Raw genomic sequence first — 20,790 nt, forward strand, 5'->3', positions numbered from 1 at the left:
GGTCTTATATTAAAACTGGCTTGTGACTTAGTGCTCAGTAAAGATACGGGGAGTTTCTCCTGACACTGAAAGCTGTATAACTATATAGTGCTCATTAAGCCAGTTTTGCATATTATAATTTTTAAACCTTCTCAAACATGCACATCAAAGACAACTTCATTAACAACGACTGAAGACGGCAGCTCTCTGCACTGAGACCTCTCTAAAACACAGTCAGTGTATTAATATGTTCAGAGTCGAGCCACTTTCATCTTATGTTCTGGTTATTTCCAGTCGGTTTGTGATTCTGGCTAACAAGGACGTGAACCAGGCCGGCCGAACCAAACTGGATCGGGAGCGGCTCAAGTCCTGCATGAGAGAGATGGTATGATTTATGTTTCTCAAATACAGAAGAAAAGGATGCGGCGTGATTGACAGAGGGGAGAGCTGCGATTAATCAAACGGGCTGCTCTTCAGTCTCTAATCCCCTGTAAAGGAATACATTGGAATACATTTTTACTAGCTGGAATAATTCCTTTGCATACATTTGCAATACTGTCGCATTCTCAGAACCGCTTCATATTCTGGTTCATGTTTGTGTTTGTCAGGGTTATATGAATATGAATTCAATAAAATCCAACAATATGAATAAGATCCAGTGTTTGAACAGGTATATGCCTGAGAAGTATTGGTACTTAATGCAAGCAGAGAAAGAAAATAAATGATTGTATTGCATACTTGCCTGTGGCTGCACGACACCACTGTTTGTGAGGGATGTGAAAACGGCAATGAAAGCATCAGCAGGAGAACACGAGCTTGTTTCACCAAAAACAAATGGTCATGAATGTGTAGGGACTCCAAAAATAGCAATTAGAAACTAGCTAGATGTTATAGTGTCAGAATATCTCTTATTACTAAAACATCTTTCATAATTTTAAGCAAATTGACTCCTGAAGTTGGTTGAATTGAATGTGAATAGACTTCCTGCTGTGATGTGTGAAAGACACTTGTATAAAGTATGTGCTGTATGTATGGGAGCTACAGCCCCTCTTCATTTGTATGCTTCATCATTACTCATCACCTCCCCTCCTGCAGGACAGCATGGGCCAGCAGGCCAAGCAGATCCGCACTCAGGTGAAGAAAAACACAATCCGAGAGAAACTCAAGCTGGTGCAGAACTTCCTGCAGAAGCTTCGTTTCCTCGCCGACGAGGTACAGAACTGTGGCCTGACACAGAATGAGAGCATAGAAGTGTTAATGCAGAATCAATATACAGTATATAAACATTGTACATAAGCATGGTATAATTAGGGAAAGTGCTGATCACCCATCCTATCTATTTATCTTGTCCAGCCTCAGCACAGCATCCCAGATGTTTTCATCTGGATGATGAGCAACAACAAGCGCATCGCCTACGCCCGAATCCCTTCCAAAGACATTCTCTACTCCATCGTGGATGAGGAAACGGGAAAAGACTGCTGCAAAGTCAAAGGTGTCTTCCTAAAGGTGCAATCATCTCTTCCCGCTCCTCTTAGTCAAACACCGTTAGTCGTTAAAACACGCTTTCATGATTTTCAACCAAAATCCAAGACCTCAATATTCTCATCTAAAGTTAAAGCTGAAAACATGTGATTAACACTTTGCTGCTGACTGCACTGTGAGAGGATCAGTAGTGGTGAATAGTCAATATGCAAGATACATAAGCTTGTAAATCTACTGCTTGGAGAGAAGGTTGAAGATCAATTAAGTGGCTCCATAATATTTATGAAGTGGTCCATGTTGCAACATCGTCTGCATAATGCGTAATGATTGCTGTCGGATGCCAAAGAGAGGATGTAATGCATACTTCTAGACACTTCATAATTATCCTGTCTACTGTTGTTGTAATCTGTGTCTACAGCTGCCTGGTAAGAAGGGCTTTGGCCCTGCAGGCTGGACAGTTCAGGCGAAGCTGGAGTTGTATCTGTGGCTCGGCCTCAACAAGCAAAGGAAGGACTTCCTCAGCGGTCTGCCGAACGGTTTTGAAGAAATCAAATCCGCTAAAATGGGCCCCGGTCTTCATTCTGTGCCCCCCGTCAGCCTCCTCTACAACAGTAAGCCCTTGGATATAGAAGTGTGAATTAATTATTGTTTTTAAGTAGTTTTACTGGAAGGACTTACCGTTAAGTCGACGTTTGACTTTCCATCGATCACTTTTACTTTTGTGGTTAACTCTTCTAACTTCAATACAAGATTGCCATCAGAGGGGATTGATTGTCAATTAATTTGATGGGTGTGTGTGTGTGTGTGTGTGTGTGTGTGTGTGTGTGTGTCCAATAGTGAAGCAGGTGTTTCAGCTGAGAGCACACATGTACCAGGCCCGCAGTCTGTTTGCTGCTGACAACAGTGGCCTTTCGGATCCCTTCGCTCGGGTCTTCTTCTCCACACACAGCCAAGTTACCGAGGTAGGACCACAAATATGTATGTATGTGTGTGTGTATGTATACATGTGTGTGTGTGTGTATGTATGGATTATGTGTAAACTGAGCTCATGTGCTGCAGGTCCTGAGCGAGACTCTCTGCCCTACGTGGGACCAGCTGCTGGTGTTTGACGACGTGGAGCTGTTCGGGGAGGCCAGTGAGCTGAGAGACGACCCTCCGATCATTGTAGTGGAACTCTATGACCAGGACACTGTGGTATGATTCATAATCTATGTGTGAATGAATGGATGCATCACAGGGACGGATTGATGGACGAATCAATGCTTGTCCAACATTTTTTAAATCGTTTATTTTGCGCTAATAAATCTAAAAGTGCTTTGCTTCTCCACCCCTCATGTTCTGACTGTCCACCCTTGTTTCACTCCACCCCGTCCTTCACCTGATCTCTGGCCTTGCTTGTGACTAATAGAGTGTGAAAGCATTAGTACTGTGGAGACTGTGTTGAATTAGAAGTTGTAATAGCTGTTAGCTAATGTAGCATGAATTGTTAGGTTCATCTAGCTGCTGATGAGCTCTGAAAGACATTTTTGAAGAAACTTGCACGTACTCCATTTCCCCTCTCTGTGTATTGTAACAGCAGTAGCTACATGAGCACCAATGGTTGTACTTGACAAAGCAAAAACAAAAGCTGATGTATTTAATGAGCACACCTCTTTCTGTTCTATTACACTGTAATCTTGAGTCAGGCTGTTTGTTTGTGTTATATAAGACTGCGTTTCAATCTTAAATTCCACATTTTATACTGACACCAAGTGGCGGCCGTGGTAACTGCACCTCCCACACCCGTGTCTAACTTCCCCTTGTCCCCCGACTGTCTCGAATGCCCCCTGTCACAATGTGGTGTTCAGGGCAAGGCAGAGTTCATAGGTCGGACGTTTGCAAAGCCAACCATCAAGATGTGTGAAGAGTACTACGGCCCCCCGAGGTTCCCACCGCAGCTGGAGTACTACCAGATTTACAGAGGGAACTGCACTGCTGGGGAACTGCTGGCTGCCTTTGAGCTGCTGCAGGTATTACGCAAGAACAAATGTGTGAACGCAAACACATACATAAACGCATAATAATGAATAAATGCTTTTACATATCCATGCACTCACACGTGCAACTCCATGAGGTCTCCTTCTTGAGAGACTGCATGTCACTGCTGTACTGTTTGGTTTGTACACAAAGACGCTCCATAGGATATAGAATATTTTATTAGAAGGGTTTACAATTATGTCTACTTATGTCTGATATGGTAAAAGGTTCATTTCTCTCTGCACATGACATGGTGAATACAGCCTGAGCAAGTAACTCCAATATGTATTACTGTTGTTTCCCGTTAATTCCCAAGGAAAGTTTCCACCTAGCGTATTCTTTACACAATCTGCTTTCTTATTTCTTCTATTGCTTCACCTGCATCATCACATACTACTTTTACTAATCACTCTGCATTACTTTTCTTATCCTTTCCTCCTTTAAATCTCCATTTTCTCTCTTGTTTGCCACCATGTCACCACCCTTCCCTTCCACCCACTGACATTGTTTTGCCTGTAAAATATCCACTATGCCTCCTCCTGCTGCCTACAGATACCTTTCGACCCGGAGGTGATTAGGCGAGCTCTGATCGCTGTCCATAACTTTGCTGTTCCTCAAATAAAGGTGCTCTTTTCTTGCATTCTCTCTTTTCATCCCACTTTGTCTTACTCTTCGGTTTACTCTGTTTGTCAGTGTTTGTACTGCAATCACTTTTATCTCTACCGACATGACATCGACCTCTATATTAGGACTGTACAAAAGAAATATGGTATGGTGCTCAACATAAATACAGGAAACGCAAAAGCATTGCGTCCTGTTACTGTCACGTTTACTTTCCCTCTCTCCTCCTTTATTAGATTGGTCAAGGAGGGAGGGCCGATCTGCCTCCCCTCGAAGGGTCGACAGATTCGGAGCGTGGACCCATTCTGCCTGTGCCTTTGGGCATCCGACCCATCCTGAGTCGCTACCGCATAGAGGTGACATTTTAACCACCGGCTCTATTTTGTCTTAGCTCTAGAGATCCCCTTCCCCTAATGTTTTTTTTTTTTCGTCTGGTTCAGGTTTTGTTTTGGGGCTTAAGGGACCTGAAGAGGATCAACCTGGCTCTGGTGGATCGGCCCCGTGTGGACATAGAGTGTGCAGGCAGAGGTGTGCAGTCTGTCCTCATCCAGAACTATAAGAAGAACCCCAACTTCAGCACCCTGGTTAAATGGTTCGAGGTGGTAAGTGCAGCTTTAGACCTTTACAAAGTTGGATCTTGGATATTATATCCAGTTCCCTTTCGATAAACATGAAACTTGACTTTGCTCTGGTTGTCTCCACTATACTGAAATCCTTACAACTCATTGCAAGATAGTGCAAACTTCTCCCTTCATGTCACTTCACCAACTCCCATGTCTTCATTTTGTCCCCAGGACCTTCCAGAGAATGAGCTTCTCCACCCTCCTCTCAACATCCGGGTGGTGGACTGCCGGGCATTTGGCCGTTACATACTGGTGGGGTCCCACGCTGTCACCAGCCTGAGACGTTTCATCTACAGCGCCCCGGACAAGACCTCCAACAACTGGGCCACTGCAGGTGCTAACACTCACGTGAAGGATTATATCAGTGTGATGTATTATATTATTGTTAGCAAGGAGCCTATTAACTGTGAGATTGTTTGTGTGTACAGCTCAGAAGTTTTGTCAGTTCATTAGTTTAAAAAAGGAAATGAGCGGATTCTTTTTCTTTTTTCAACACCTCCTTTTCCCTGCTTTTGTTTTTGGGGGGGGGAAAGACATCAGTAGTTAATGAGGGGCCTGTTAACTGTGGCATTTTGAAAAGCCTTTAGTTTTTATTATAAACATGTTAAAATGAACCCTTATATGCATTCTTGAGTTTATTCATTTGTATTTTATTGCATAAACCCAAGAGTTGTAGAATACTCGATCATTGGAGGACGGTGTATCTCTGACAATCGTATTATTGTGTGTTGACTTTATTTATACATTTTACACTCAGACTTCATAATCTTCAAATATTTCAAGAATGAACATTTATTCTTTGTTAACTTTGCTGATTTCTCTGCGTGCTTTCTGGCCTGACCAACCTTTCCTGCCCGTGTCCTTCCTCCACCTGTTGTCCTTTGTCCTCTCTCGCATGTCCTTGGCTGTCCCTGTCCTCTCCTGCCGCCTGCTGTCTTTGCACTTCCGCCTCGCTCCAGCTAAGCTAATGAATGGGTACATGGTCCTTGCCAATGGCGGCTCCCAGCCTCGCTCCTCACCCAGCCTTTCCTCCCGCACCCTCTCTCGCCCCGCAGGTGACATCATCGTCGACTTGGACGCAGAGCATCCAGTCCGAAAGATGGACACGGTTGTCAAGTTAGACGCTGTAAGCTCTCCTTTGAGTACATGCACTGTCGAGACTTCTAACTTCTGTTCTACAATGTGTGTGTTTATACATGTAAATAGTAGCACTGCTTTATGTCCAGTCCTTTTCTACCTGTGCCTCTCTTACCTGCGTCATCTGTTGTGTGTATTAACCCTTGTGTTGTTTTATGTAACGGCCCCTGTCATAGACGTCTGACGCTGTTGTAAAAGTTGACATGGTAAGTAATCGTTCCCGTAGAAATTTGGCTCTGAAAATGTGTTGCTGAAGTTAATTGGTGCCTTTTTTTCTTTTTTAAACGGAGCTACTGAGAATCACTTTAAATGTCTGAACTGTTTCAACAGACTGAAGAGGAGAGTGACAAAGAGAAAAAGAAGAAGAAGAAGAAAAAGAAGGGCGGCATGGAGGAAGACGATGAGACCGATGAGAGAGTGCTGGACTGGTGGTCCAAATATTTCGCTTCAATAGAGACACTGAAGGAGGTTTTTCTATTCTATTATACTATATTCTATCTACTTCTACATGTGTTTGTGGTATTGCCCTCATAGTTAACGTCCTATTAGACTGACAACATTTACTTGCCTGGTTTTCCAGACCCTCAGAGCCCAGGACGCGGCTCAGGCAGAGGCGGAGGAGAGAGAGGACCTGGAGATAGCTGCAGAGGCAGCAGGTATTGAACTATACCAAATCAGCTGGGCTGCCTGCCAGTGCGCCCAAATGTCTGCTGCTTTGATTTCTTTTATCGGATTTTGAGTTGGGATTCTGCAAGTGTAGACACATTTCTGTCCATTTTCACAAGAAAAAACTGTTCTGTTAAGTCAACTGTACTGCCTGAGATGGCAGGGAGAAATTAGATTTGAGCTATGTTTTTATCAGTCAAAGAAGTCCTCTATCACTCCCTCTGTAATATATAGTGCACTATATTTACTTTCCTGAAACTACAGAGGGTTTATTATAAAGGTAATAGTGAATGAGGGATTGATTTCGGACACAGCTCTTGAGATGTGAGTTCTAGCGTAAAGCACGCAGAAGCATCGCTCTTTGCTCCCATGGCTTCATCCATCATCCATGCTTTGAACATGAGATGAACATTATCATATTCATAATCATTTTTCTACATCAGCATGACTTCCCAGCCCTGCAGTACACATGAAAGCTGGCTGATACAGACTCACTGAACTAACCTACATCTACACTAACTGGCTTGCATACATTTACATAAATGATTTACTGTTTGCATAAAACTTCTTTAAAGTGTAGCATAATAATAAATATACTCAAATTCAGCATCAAACTTTAAAATAAATGGTAAACAATAGACAAGATTGTGTTTGTGACACAGTTGTAAAATTAGTTTATAAAAAACTACATTTCCCACAAACCCCAGCGGTCATAGCCAATTTTCTCACTGACCCATTGTTGTTTTCTGAGAATTAAAAAATGAATGTGATGATCATTTATTCTAATTATTTATTAACACGCATTAATATACTACAGAAGACTTTTAAAGAACATGTTTTTATGAATTACGTTCCAACATGTTCTCAAAAAGTAACTTAACACCAGGCTGAATCGTCAGTTTTGCATAATTGATGGTGTACTTCTTTTGCACCTTTAACCACACCTAACAGTGATGTACATCGCTGCAGCAAGGTGAGAAGTTAAATCACTTGAAGTCACCAAAAACAGGATTTTCAGGTGGAGTTAATTTACTCTTTAAGAAAAAATGTATCAAACCTTTTGTGATGTCTTTAGTTTTAGGTGCCTTTCTAGCATACAATACCATTTGACTACACTTACAACGTGAGGACACATACCTGATCAGCACATCTGTCAGCTTTCATGTTGAAAGACATGCGTAGTGTGCAACCCTGCCACCCCTCTCATGACTCCAACCCTACTTTGTCCATCTCTACCTCCACTCACCCCTCCGATCAGATATCAAACATGATGACCTTCCTCTGAAAGGCTCCAAGACGAAGGAAAAGAGCAAAGAGAAGAAGAGCTACAAGGACAAGAAGAAGGGTCAGGCTGCGGACGGCTCCGAGAAACGACCGGTTAAAGCAAAGGTGGACGAGCTGATGGTGAGTGTGTCGTTCATATTCTCTCGAAGAAAAAAAAACATCCCACAATGATACACATGCAGAGACAAACTCTAAATGTGTTCGTTGACCTTTGCAGGTGTACAACAAGGAGCTGGAGGCTGAGTACGGCAACTTCGCAGACTGGCTCCACACTTTCAACTTGTACAGAGGAAAGGCTGGGGATGACGACGAACACGCTCTGGATGACGACAGGATTGTTGGCAGATTCAAGGTGGGAAAACACTGAGTAAAAACAAGTACGTCCCGGCCTGCACTAGCTGACAGAAAATAAGTCATAGAGCAAAAATACACTTTTTCTTTTTTTTTTAAACCTGTTGTTGTGTTTTTGCTGTGACCCAGGGATCCTTATGTATGTACAAGCTACCTCTGTCTGAGGAAGTCACGAGAGAGGCCGGATTCGATCCTAATATGGGCATGTTCCAGAGCATCCCACATAATGATCCAATCAACGTCCTTGTCCGTGTCTATGTGGTCAGAGTGAGTGACCGCCTTATCATTTAGATCTATACTGCAGTTAAAACCTTACACATCATAATAAGCTGAAACTAATAAATATGTATTTGATTTTGTTCTGTTTTGCTCTACGTCAGGCTACAGATCTGCATCCTGCTGATATCAATGGGAAGGCTGATCCATATGTCGTCATCAAGCTGGGCAAGTCAGAGGTCAAGGACAAAGAGAACTACATCTCCAAACAGCTCAATCCTGTATTTGGCAAGTAAGTTTAGAATACGAGACTCTTAATTTAGTTTGAGTTTAACATCAAAAACATCTTCTGCTCCTCCTTCTCCTTCACACTTTTCCTTCTTCTCCTTCTTCTTCTCCTTCTTCTTCTCCTTCTCCTCCTTCTTCTTCTGCTCCTTCTTCTTCTGCTCCTTCTTCTTCTGCTCAGAGGACGGGAAGGAGGAGAAGAGAGGGAAGAAGGAGACAGGAAGGAGAAAGCAGGAGGAGAGGAGAAGGAGGAGGAGAAGAAGGGGCGGAGAGAAGGCGAGGGGAGGAGGGAAGAGGAGGAGGAGAGAAGAGAAGAAGGAAGGAGGAGGAAAGGAGGGGAGAAGAGAAGAAGTGAGGGAGGAGGAGAAGAACGGAGAAGCTTCTCCTCCTCTCCTCCTCGTTTCTCTTCTCCTCCCCTTCTCCTCCTTCTCTCTCCTCTCCTCTCTCCTCCTGCTTCTTCTCTCTTCTCCTCCTTCTCCCCTTCCGTCTCCTTCTTCTTCGACTTCTCCTTCTTTTCTTCTTCGTCTCCTCCTGCTTATCCTCCGAATCCTTCTCTCCTTATTCTCCTTTCCTCCTCCTCCTTCTCCTTCTTCTTCTCTCCTCCTTCTCCTTCCCTTCTTCTCCTCCTCCTCTCCTTCTCCTCCTCTCCTCCTCCTTCTCCTCCTCCTCCTTCCTCTTCTTCTTCTTCCCGACTGTTTATCCTGTACTTGTCTGTGCTCAGATCCTTTGACATCGAGGCCACGTTCCCCATGGAGTCCATGCTAACTGTGTCGGTGTACGACTGGGACCTGGTCGGCACTGACGACCTGATCGGAGAGACAAAGATTGACTTGGAGAATCGTTTCTACAGCAAATACAGAGCCACCTGTGGCATTTCATCCAAATATTCTGTGTGAGCATGTGTTTTATCCTTTTACATGTTTTAGTTATTGGTTAAGCTACAGTGTTACCAAACTAATAGCAGTAATAACAGAAATGTTATCGTCACTCTCACATTATATTGTGAAGGAATCTCATAAAACACAAGTTCATCCTCACTTGCTGAATGGCCCACTTGTTATCTATTGATGTCAGCCATGGATACAATATTTGGCGGGACCCTATGAAGCCCAGTCAGATCCTGGGGAAGCTCTGTAAAGACGGCAAGATCGACGGACCTCATTATGGGCCGGGAGGCAAAGTCAAGGTGGCCAATCGAATCTTCCTTGGAGCTACAGAGATGGAGGATGAAAATGGTATGGCTGCGTTTTTCTCCTAAGACTGTCAGACCTTATAAAAGTCTTGCATAAGATTAACCATCATATTAAATGTCATAACGATGTAAGAATGTTGAAGAACTATGCTATAAACGATGTAAAGGTCACAGATGTTGCCAATAATCTTAGAAATGGTCGTTTTTGTTTACGTTGAGATAAGGCTATAAATGTCTGATTTGATTTTGTGCTGATTCAAGTATCTTCTTTTGTTTGTGTTCGATGTCCCAGGTCTAAAGAAGCAGACTGAGGAGCACTTAGCTCTGACGGTGCTGAACCACTGGGAGGAGATCCCGAGGGTCGGCTGGAAGCTCGTCCCTGAACACGTGGAGACCAGACCCCTGCTGAACCCCGACAAACCCGGCATCGAACAGGTAGGAAAGAACCACCCTTGTTTGGAGTCTCGAAATGGATCGAAACGATAGTTAAAGTGTATCTTTGTCTCTGCGTTCAAAGGGCCGTATTGAGATGTGGGTGGATATGTTTCCTATGGACATGCCTGCTCCTGGACCTGCGATCGACATATCACCACGGAAACCAAAGAGGTATGCGGGAGCGAATAAGATGATGATAATGATAATATGATGTTTTCTGATTATGAAATACAATATAATGCGCATTTAATGGGAGAGATACTTGTTAATTGCATTTGTCAGTTCAGTTCTTCCCACAGAATACGTAGTTTTATCCCCAGGTTAAACTATGGTGAGTCTGTTTGACTAGTTAGCTGTCGGACTGTACCAAATGTCTTTTCTTCTTTCTTTTTTTTTACATTCAAAGTTTCTATTGAGGTTTTTTTTCGAATGAAGCTTCAAATGTCTGTCGTCATCACCCTAAAACAAAAATCCAATCCTCCAACAAAATCCTCAATTTGAGTAAAGTGATTAATTTGATTAAATTAGTCTTTTGTTCTAATAAATCAACTTTATTTTATGGATATAACTCCTCGGTTTCGTCAACATAAATAGCCTACACGTAGGTGTGGACTGAGGATACTCATCACTACGCAGACACCATAGGAATCTAATTCTACAAATTACATCAAACTAATAATATTAGTGTAGCCTAATCTTTATCTGCAACTGTGCAGAAATACCAGGTTTAAACCAAAAGCTGCACAGCATTTTAATTTTTAGTGTCAACGTTATGAATAAAGTTTCAAACTGTTCGGTACAGCCCTGGTTAGCGCTCCATTTACTGTCAAATATAAGTCCAACTGTGTGTTCCTTCCTCCCCCCCTTACCAGATATGAGCTCAGGGTGATTATTTGGAATACAGACGAAGTAATACTGGAGGACGATGATTACTTCACTGGGGAAAAGTCCAGTGACATATTTGTCAGGGGGTAGGTACAGCGGGACGCGGCGACCAAGCCTCGTCCCGTGGGTGTGAGCTGTGTGTGGATTTTCTTTTTTGTTGCAGTTAACCATTATTTTTTTTGTTTTGTTTCCATTTTTTCTGTGTGCGTTTTTGTGTTGTTTGTCTTTGTGGCGTCTGTCGTCCTCTCTCTCTCCTCTGGTCAATGCTCTGCTGCTGTCTAGCTTTGAGCTTCGTGTTGTTATTTGGAACACTGATGACGTAATTCTAGAGGACGATGCTTTCATGACAGGAGAGAAGATGTCTGACATCTATGTCAGGGGGTAAACACACGATTCCATCGCATGGCTCGTACAACTACCTCCCTTCCCGAAGCCCTGGAGTCATTTCTTTCTCCCCTTTCCCACTTCCTGTCTCAACTCTCCATCCAGCACGTAACCTAGCTTGTCTTACACTCTCCAATTAGCACGCTGAAAACTATTGCAAAATGAAAATGAGTTCAGTCAGGATCAAACCACATGAACAACTTGTTGAGTACAATCGTAATCATACTTATGCTAAAACAAGCCACAGATATACTGAGATTGAAAGTTTGTTCATGACCTTGGAAACCACAGAAATATCTTAAGTAACATATATAAAGTCCTTCAATTGCTTAGAGGAATTTTTGAATATGTACATTATGAGTACTAGCTACCATTTTCTTTTTCTTTTTTGTCAAGCTACAATGTTTTGTGTTGTTAAACTACCATTTGGTTCAAACTATCATTAACTTCTTTCTGTCAAAATACCTGTTTTTAGTCAAACTACCATTTTATATTTTCATTTCTATTTCCAAAGTCTAGAGCGGACCTTTACGCTGGCAGGGGTTTTAAACAAGGGAGAATTGTTACGCTATATATTTAGTTTAAGGTTTGTGGTTTGGTCCTGTATTGTAGATTTGACTTGAAATGACTTTACATGAAGACTTTCAAGATATTTGTAATTAAAATGTTAAGGTATTTGGAGCCTCTTGCATGCATATAAGTAAAGAATATGCATGGCGAACGACAGAGCTCCAATGTTTTTGATAACATTGTCATAAGGCAGACATCTTGACTTGTTGTAAGGTGCAGTTACATTAGCCTTCCATCCAATGAAACTGCCTCACATTGAATGATGTGAACCGGAAGTGCATGACGTATGAACTTCGATTTAAAGTGAAGGAAGAGGCTGCAAACTTTCACAGGATGGAAGTGTAATGTGACCACACACCTATGATACAAATAGCACTGGTGTAACTAATAACAATAATAATGTCTCATTCCCCAGTAAGCCATGGCAGTACAGCATGCACAATAACACCAGCTCCTTTGGAACTGACACCTAATTGCAATGCAGCCATTATTAATTGTGTGCTTCTCTTTTCACGACAGTTGAAAAGTTCATCTTTGATATTTTACTCCTGTTTAGAGTTTTTAATATCAGTGTTTTGCACAGCATCTTCGCTCCTGTATCTCTTAACCAAACTCCCTTTTCCCCTCAGCTGACTCACGCGTGGATGTGTCACCTCAGGACCGTACTGTAACAAACAGGGTGCCGTCCTCACACAAGCCTAAATACTTTGAGGATGATAAAAGCATTTTTAGAAAAAGCAAGACCTTCATTCTGTGCTGTGACCCAACCGTCTGCATCGCACTTAGTAGCCAAGCAAAAACCCAACGCTTCCGCTACTTGACACCCGGCTAAATTTATGCATCTCAGTTACCAAATAATAGCACATTTCCCTTTTTCACTATTCACTGAGATGTTTTAGGCTCACAATCCTTTGTCAGCTCACTTTTTCATGTTTTTAGTGTTGCTTTTTGAGAACTGAGAGCTTCCCTGCTGCTGCTCCTCCTCACTAAAGAAGCCAGTCTCACTCCACTGGTAATGAAAGAGCTCCAGTCGGCACAGATTGACTTCACAGCCTTTGATCCTCTGCTATCTGCATCCAGACATGAAAGATTCTTTTTTATTTAATTTTTTTTAAAGAACAGTTTCAGTTAAATTTCACTAATGCCATTTTTGCAAGCTTTGTGTATGCATGGCTTTGAAGATAGTGTGAAGCTCCAACATCAAATCAGATCGTTATTTAGCATTCAAAATTCATTTTTTTGTATATTATATAAATACATATACATTTGATATATTACTATATATTTCATGTATTACTCTGATTTGCTTTTGGAGAGCCACATTATGTGTTTTGATTTTGACCTATTAGCATCATCTCTCTTGTTGGCAGACTAATACTTTTAACATGTCCTATGCTCTTGTTTAAATCAACCAAATTAATATTCAGTAACTGACAGAAAATTGCAATTTTAAGTTAGACTTTTTTAGAAGTGCATGACAACAAAATCTCTCTACTCACCCAAACAATGATCCTAAAGATCAACCTGACTGAATTGTTCTTCCCACAGATGGCTGAAAGGGCAGCAGGAGGACAAGCAGGACACAGATGTGCACTATCACTCCCTTACTGGTGAGGGAAACTTTAACTGGCGCTTTGTCTACCCCTTCGATTACCTCATGGCTGAGGAGAAGATCGTCATCTCCAAGAAGGAGTCCATGTTCTCCTGGGATGAGACTGAATATAAGATCCCTCCTCGCCTCACGCTGCAGGTCTGGGACGCTGATCACTTCTCTGCTGACGACTTCCTGGGTGAGGACTGACGGGAACAATTTCAGAACTTTCCATCTAATCTACCGAGCCAAAGTATCACCATCCTTGTCTTTGACTTTCACCACTCCCAGGTGCGATTGAGTTGGACCTAAACCGGTTCCCTCGTGGCGCCAAGACGGCCAAGCAGTGTTCCATCAACATGATCCGAAATGAGCATGAGCTGCCCACCATTTCCATCTTCAAACAAAAGAGGGTGAAGGGCTGGTGGCCGTTTGTAGCTCGCGATGAGAACGATGAAATGGAGTTAACGGTGAGTTAGTCGAGAAATTCTGCAGTTTGGCTTATGGCTGCACAATACAAACATGCTTGAAACAAAACTTGCACGATAAACACATCACAAGGATTGCTTTTGAATTAGTTGAAAGAGAGTAGAAAACTGTACATTCGGTTTTTTTATTGGTGCATTTTAATTTTCTATGCAACAAGACATGTGTTGTATTTTAGCAGTATACTGAAAGCAGCAGAAAGGCAGAACTGAATACACTTTAATATGTTTATTTCTTCACATGTAATATCACTATTGCATATTTTCCTCATATCGTGCACCACATGTGAAATCATCATCTCGAAATAACTTCATAAATCATTTACAAACATAATATCTCTATGCTTTGGGTATGTCACATGCATCATGTGTTGTCATTGCAGGGTAAAGTAGAAGCTGAGCTTCATCTGGTGACAGCAGAGGAGGCGGAGAAAAGTCCTGTAGGACTGGGACGGAATGAGCCTGATCCACTGGAAAAACCAAAGTAAGATGTTAAGATATTGTCATTTATTCTAAATAATATTTGTAGAATCTAACGTTCACAATCACACACACACACACACACACTTTTCACATGTACAATTTGAGGATGGTTGTGTGGCATATGTCCCTTTAATCTCCTCTTTAAGACAATCATTCTCACAGTGCAAAAGGCAGTGTATCAAATGTTAAAAATCACCTTTTAATCAGAACTTAATATTTAATAAAGATGTGATTTGGTCGTGTTTGACCAGAGCACTGCTTTTTGCGCTGTCAAAGGGCCACTGTTACACTTTCGCAATCGTTTCTCCTCCTACCATCTCCTCAACTGTCTCCCTCTGTCTCTCCCCTCCCCTCCTTTGTCCGTGTGACTCCCCTTTTCTCCTTACCCTTTCTCCCTGTTTTTGCCTCTGCATCTTCATTCCTTCCTTCTTTTCTTCCCTCCCTTTCTCTAACTCCTTCCGAAAAGTCGCCCGGACACCAGTCTTATGTGGTTTCTTGGCCCTCTGAAGTCCATTCGTTACTTCATCTGGCACAACTACCGCTGGCTGATCCTCAAGGTCCTGGGGCTGGTCCTGCTGCTGCTCTTGCTGGGCCTCTTCCTCTACTCACTCCCAGGCTACCTGGTCAAGAAGATGCTGGGGGTCTGACGCGCTGGTAGCCTCCGCCCCCTCCTCGCTGTCCCTTTTTAACCCCTTTGCTTCCTGGATTCTCCTGTCCTACCTGTAGCTGCTCCTCTCCTGTCTCTTGTTTACTCCTCTTATGTCTCTCCTCCTTTGTCTTTAAAAGCTATAGAATAGTCTATTGTTGCTGTATCTTGTCTCGACCCCTCTGTGCAATGCTAGTGTCTTTAGCCACCAAGTGCCATTACACATCTTATAAGTGACCAACTGTTTTGTATGGAAACATGCCGGCCATTCTTTTGGGCATAGGAGAGCCAGACAGCCACCAAATGCTGCATTCACATCATATAGCATGGATGGTAGAGGTGGCAAAGTGTTCACGATCATGATCACAGAGTTGGTCGTGTGAGGATGAAAGATCCTGTGCTTTGGCGATGTAATGAAATATTCGAGTTTTGTAGGCCGACCCCAAAAGTTAGCATCGCACACGTTATGTTACACTTATTGTTCATTTGAATAATCTTCACACATTTAACCACTTTTGTGACTTTTGAAGTGTAAATGCTATCGGCAGTATATAAACTAACTACCGTTAAGTAGTCAGTTGTCGCCGTTTTTAAGACACATGGAAGCTTCAGAAAATCACGAGAAGGGCGTTCACTGGCATGTTTTATGTCGTCGAATAAAACAATAAAATCTCTGAAGCTTGAGTTAACTGCAGACCTTATTTCAGGCTTCAAAAGAAATAGTTTTTGAGACGAGGGAACCGGACGTGCATTCCAAGTCATTCCTGCAGCTCTTTATTACATTGAACGAAAGACGGCAGCCATCTTTGTTTTTCTTTTCTTGCTCTTCTGTATTATTACCAGAGATTTATATTAGTCTGACCACAACACAGCAGATCCTCATCGGTATCCAGATATCATACAAACACTCAAGGACACAAACTATTGTGAGCTGTAGGTTTTATTTTCTAAAGCTTAACAACCTAACAATATTATAATACTATGCAATACTATATTCTCATGCTCATCCCTATCGTGAATATGATAAAACCAGATCAATGGACACTGATGTGCATGTAAAAGTACTCATGGGCATACGTTGTGTTTATGATGACATGACACAAACCAGAAATGGAGTCAAACTCAAAATATAATTAAATGATTGACAGTGAAAACATGAATCCGCTCAGAGGTGCCATGTCTGGTTAAAGAAACAAACATCTGTGTTTGGAGCTGTTGGTCAATCATCCATTCATTTTTATCAACATATTCTTTGTGCATATGTTTTTCTTTATTGTTCTGCTTTTACTAGTGGTGGCTTACTTCTGGTGCTCTGAAACATCATTGATAGAAACGTGAGCATGCTGTAAAACAACTCATAAATGCAATGCAGCCGACTAACCACTAATGCCAGCTTTTCTCTCTCCTCCTCCTCCCATGATTCATCCCATTTCTCTCTCTCTTTCTCCATCCACCATCACTACATTAACTCTTCCATCCACCTGCATGCCTTCTTCACCAAATCTTCTCTTCCTAAAAAAAAAAAAACCCTCCATCTAGTCGCCCAGACACCACCTTCCTGTGGTTCCTGAGCCCACTGAAAGCCATCCGCTACCTGGTGTGCAACCGCTACAAGTGGCTGATCATCAAGATTGTGCTGGCCATGCTGCTGCTCATCATGCTGGGCCTCTTCCTCTACAGCATGCCGGGCTACCTTGTCAAGAAGCTGCTGGGGGCCTGAGAGGCTGCTGGGAGGACAGGGAGGGGGGGGGTGGCCAGCCGGATGGATGGACGGGGGGATTGCGGGAGACGCAGAGAGAAGATGCTGGACCAGGAGGAGTGTACGAGGAGTCGCACCCACAGGGAGGGTGAAAGCGCTTTTTACAAGTCTTATTGCATTATTTTCTGCTCTCTATTCCATTCTGATCGTCACATGCAGCTCGCCACCTTCCGCCTTCGCTCTGGCAGAAACCAACCAAAATGACTTTTTCCCCTGCAAATCATGAGAGAAACTGTCTAATCCTCCATCCAATCTGCAGCAAGCATAACAAATCTAATGCTCAGCATCTGGACTCCATCCTTGAACTGACTAGAAAGCAATCGTTTTCCACAAAGTGTAATATTCTTTCCAAGCAATGTTACAGGACAATGAATGTTTATTTATCTGTTCATACTACTTTTTATTTATTTATTTATTTATTAAGTTAAATAGGAGTGTTGGGTCAGTGGTCAGACGATTGCGTGGACATTCATTTCAAGTGATGCTGTTAGATCTCCCATTACTGCTAAAATGTCTGCTGTTAATTTAAGGTAATATGGAACAAATGAAATATGTGTTTTGTAACACTTTGCTCTATCCCTCCTTTTTTAGCATTTGTACGCACTATATAAATATTTAGGGTTAAAAAAAATACATATATACAATTTGTCAACAATTATAACTTGAAAACATTTAATATTTTATATAATTGCACCTGTGTTTTACTATAATATCCTTTATAATTTGTTTATACACCAGCCTTCACTTATGGGTGCCTACAAGATGAGTATTACATGTTGACAGATTCATTAATCATCACTTATAGATGCTTTTAATTACATTTGTTCAACGTTTATATACTGCGTGTAAATGCTGAGTCGGGTGGATTAAAGCAAGGCGTTACCATTTTTGCTATTATAGCTCTTGCAGTCTTTGCACACTTCAAGAATAATAATGAAGAAACAAAAAATAAAGATGTCTATTTTCCTAATGAAATCCAATATTAACAAAATTGCTTAAAAATTAATTAAATAAATAATAAAAAGCACTCCACAGGGTTTAGTTCAACTGTAATATTAAAATTTTAAATCTTTTGGATCAAAGCAACAAAGCCAGACTTGGGTCAAACTTCGTCGCAAATAATTATCAGAAAAGAGAATAAAATAATTATTTGAAAATATATTTTGACTACGTTTGGTTGAAACGTCTTCAGAAGCAACAAATACTTCAAGGTCATTACTGTTTTCTACCAACATGTAGACTTATTTGTCAATATGCATGCATCATTGTGATAACTGACCACAGAGGTCGTGTGTGTTGGCATGACTGTCTCTCCAAATCACAAGCTCTCTTTCACATTACAGATAATGTAAAGATGATTTCATGGGAATATTGGTAAAGTGCACTTGAGTGTAGTGGTGGTCTGGGGTTGATTCTCTAAACTCTGGCTCCCTCTCCATATCAAATGGCGTTGTTTGCCGTGTCCGTTGCTCTCTTTCAAATTTGCCTGTGCTTGACCTGATTTGTGTTGGAGTCTCTGTTTGTGATTCTGTGTTTCACCGATTACAGAGTTATTGTTTTGCACTAAACTTGCCTGTTTTTACAATGAATTTCTGTTTATATATCTGTTGAAATGTGTGCAATGTTTTTTTTTGTCTCTTGGCAATTTGAAATAAACTGAATTCCATGGACATGTTTAAAATTGTTAAAGCAGCTATAAACAATATTTTAAGGAGAAGGATTTTGAATAATTTTCTGTGTTTTACCGGGAGCCAGTGTAGAGCAGCTAATACAGGAGTAATATGATCCCGTTTCCTTGTTCTTGTCAATACACGTGCCGCTGTATCCTGAAGTCGTCACTACTGAGAGATATAGGAACAGAAGGCTCTGTAGAGCTGTGGCTCTCTGTCAGCCTGGCTACAGTGCAGAAAAGAAACCTGGGGTTGTTCTTATTTTCTTCTATTAAGGAAGAGTAATAAGCTGCTCTGGCATTACGGAGAGCCTTCTTATACGTTTTAAGATCATCTAACCAGACTAAACGAGATTCTTCCAGTTTAGTGGAACGTCATTTACTTTCAAGATTTCTCGACTTTTGTTTTAGTTTGCGAATTTGTAAATTAAGCCATGGAGCTTTCTTTTTCTGTTTTATGATCTTCTTCTTTAGAGGAGCGACAGAGTCGAGTGTTATTCACAGTGAGGCTGCAGCGCTATCAACAAGATGATTAATTTGGGAGGGACTAAAGTTAGCATTGGAGTCCTCTGTTATATTGATATTGAGTCCTGGTATTGAATTAAGTGCTGATGGAATCACTTCCTTAAATTTAGTCACAGCACTTTCAGATAAACATCGAGCGTAGGATATTTTGCCTACTGGCTTGTAGTCCAGTAACAGGACTTCAAAAGTTATTAAAAAATGGTCTGATAAAAGAGGATTATGTGGACACACTGATAAACTTTCAATTTCAACACCATATCCCAGAACAAGGTCCAGAGTGTGGTTTAGACAGTGAGTTGGTTCATGTACATTCTGACTGAACCCAATTGAATCTAATATTGAGATAGATGCATTATTAAGGCTGTCATTAAAATGTCATAAAAAGATAAAAGTATGCCATAGAAATATTATTAGAAATATCATAAAAACATAGTATAATATAGCATAAAAAAACATAGTATAGTATGCCATAATAAAAACAGTATAGTATGCCATAAAAATGTCATAAAAAAGCCAAAAATGTCCCAGTATAGTATGTCATAAAAAAGTCATAATAAAAAGTTTTAGTAAAGCGTTCCAGCAAAATGTCATTAAAAATTCATATTATAGGATAAAATAAAAATGTAATTCAAAAGTTCATAGTAATAATTTCATTAAAAAGTAGTAATATAGGATGTCGTAAAAAAAAGTCATAGTATACTATTTCATAAAAAATCATAAAGGTCATAATATAGTATGTCATGAAAATATCATAAGAAATTCATAGTATAATATACCATAAAAAGTTACAATAAAGTCAGTATATGTCAAAAAACATTGTTTTATGTCACAGTACAGTATTCCATAGGAATTTCATAAAAAAGTCCAAAATAAATTCATAGTATAGTATGTCATAAAAAAGTCTTTATTCAGAATAAATCATATTTAAAAATGTAATCTAAATAATATGACTTATGATTACAATAAGATTTTTTACTCTATTATGGATGTGACTTGTAATGTAGCGAAGTACGAAACTTGAGATAAGAAATACTTGAGTAAAAGTAGAATTACTGAATTTTAGTGCACAAAAGAACATTACAGCAACAAGAGTGAATTTGTTACTTCCAACTCTACATATCAGTCTTTTTTCCTTTGTTTAAGAGGCATATTTTTCAGTACTCTTTGCATGGAAGTCAATGATAGCTGTTTAATCTCTGAGTCTCTCTGTGCAGTCGTCCCAGTACCAGCATGTCGTGGCTGCTGAGCCCGCTGAGGACGATGTGTATCCTGGCCTGGAGGCACTACAGGCTGCACTGTGTGCTGCTGCTGGCTGCCGTGCTGGCTCTGCTCTTCTTGGCTCTGCTCTTATACTCCGTCCCCTCAGAGCTCAGCCACAAGCTCTTCAACACCGCTGGATAAAATCACTGTACTGTACTATTTTGCATACCTTCTGTATCCCACATGAACTGCTGTGTGTCTTACTCATTGCAGTTAATTGTTGGATTTTCTTCTGAAACTGTAGAA

At 41.1% G+C, this 20,790-nt stretch overlaps 1 protein-coding gene across 7 annotated transcripts in view; it reads left to right on the forward strand.

The window, feature by feature from the left end:
* The window catches only part of otofa (otoferlin a), a 66,748-nt gene extending 45,997 nt beyond the window's left edge, over positions 1-20,751 (forward strand). The window contains exons 20-48 of one of the 7 annotated variants that reach the window (XM_029462970.1): positions 274-364; positions 1,075-1,191; positions 1,333-1,485; positions 1,880-2,072; positions 2,299-2,423; positions 2,521-2,655; positions 3,309-3,470; positions 4,030-4,101; positions 4,335-4,454; positions 4,539-4,700; positions 4,893-5,055; positions 5,681-5,847; positions 6,035-6,064; positions 6,189-6,326; positions 6,439-6,514; positions 7,783-7,928; positions 8,026-8,160; positions 8,289-8,426; positions 8,540-8,667; positions 9,382-9,552; positions 9,735-9,895; positions 10,145-10,287; positions 10,370-10,458; positions 11,160-11,258; positions 11,455-11,553; positions 13,675-13,916; positions 14,009-14,187; positions 14,586-14,686; positions 16,871-18,754. In XM_029462970.1, the coding sequence (XP_029318830.1) occupies positions 274-364; positions 1,075-1,191; positions 1,333-1,485; positions 1,880-2,072; positions 2,299-2,423; positions 2,521-2,655; positions 3,309-3,470; positions 4,030-4,101; positions 4,335-4,454; positions 4,539-4,700; positions 4,893-5,055; positions 5,681-5,847; positions 6,035-6,064; positions 6,189-6,326; positions 6,439-6,514; positions 7,783-7,928; positions 8,026-8,160; positions 8,289-8,426; positions 8,540-8,667; positions 9,382-9,552; positions 9,735-9,895; positions 10,145-10,287; positions 10,370-10,458; positions 11,160-11,258; positions 11,455-11,553; positions 13,675-13,916; positions 14,009-14,187; positions 14,586-14,686; positions 16,871-17,051 (3,916 nt within the window). In that variant the 3' untranslated portion in view covers positions 17,052-18,754. Of the gene's footprint in view, positions 1-273; positions 365-1,074; positions 1,192-1,332; positions 1,486-1,879; positions 2,073-2,298; positions 2,424-2,520; positions 2,656-3,308; positions 3,471-4,029; positions 4,102-4,334; positions 4,455-4,538; positions 4,701-4,892; positions 5,056-5,680; positions 5,848-6,034; positions 6,065-6,188; positions 6,327-6,438; positions 6,515-7,782; positions 7,929-8,025; positions 8,161-8,288; positions 8,427-8,539; positions 8,668-9,381; positions 9,553-9,734; positions 9,896-10,144; positions 10,288-10,369; positions 10,459-11,159; positions 11,259-11,454; positions 11,554-13,674; positions 13,917-14,008; positions 14,188-14,585; positions 14,687-15,151; positions 15,340-16,870; positions 18,755-20,498 lie in introns of those variants that run through there. The other 6 variants (XM_029462974.1, XM_029462971.1, XM_029462972.1 and 3 more) reach the window with 6 other exon arrangements.
* Positions 20,752-20,790: the final 39 nt, after the last annotated feature.

Source organism: Cottoperca gobio, chromosome 24, assembly GCF_900634415.1.
Source record: "Cottoperca gobio chromosome 24, fCotGob3.1, whole genome shotgun sequence".
In the NCBI taxonomy this organism is placed as follows: domain Eukaryota; kingdom Metazoa; phylum Chordata; class Actinopteri; order Perciformes; family Bovichtidae; genus Cottoperca; species Cottoperca gobio.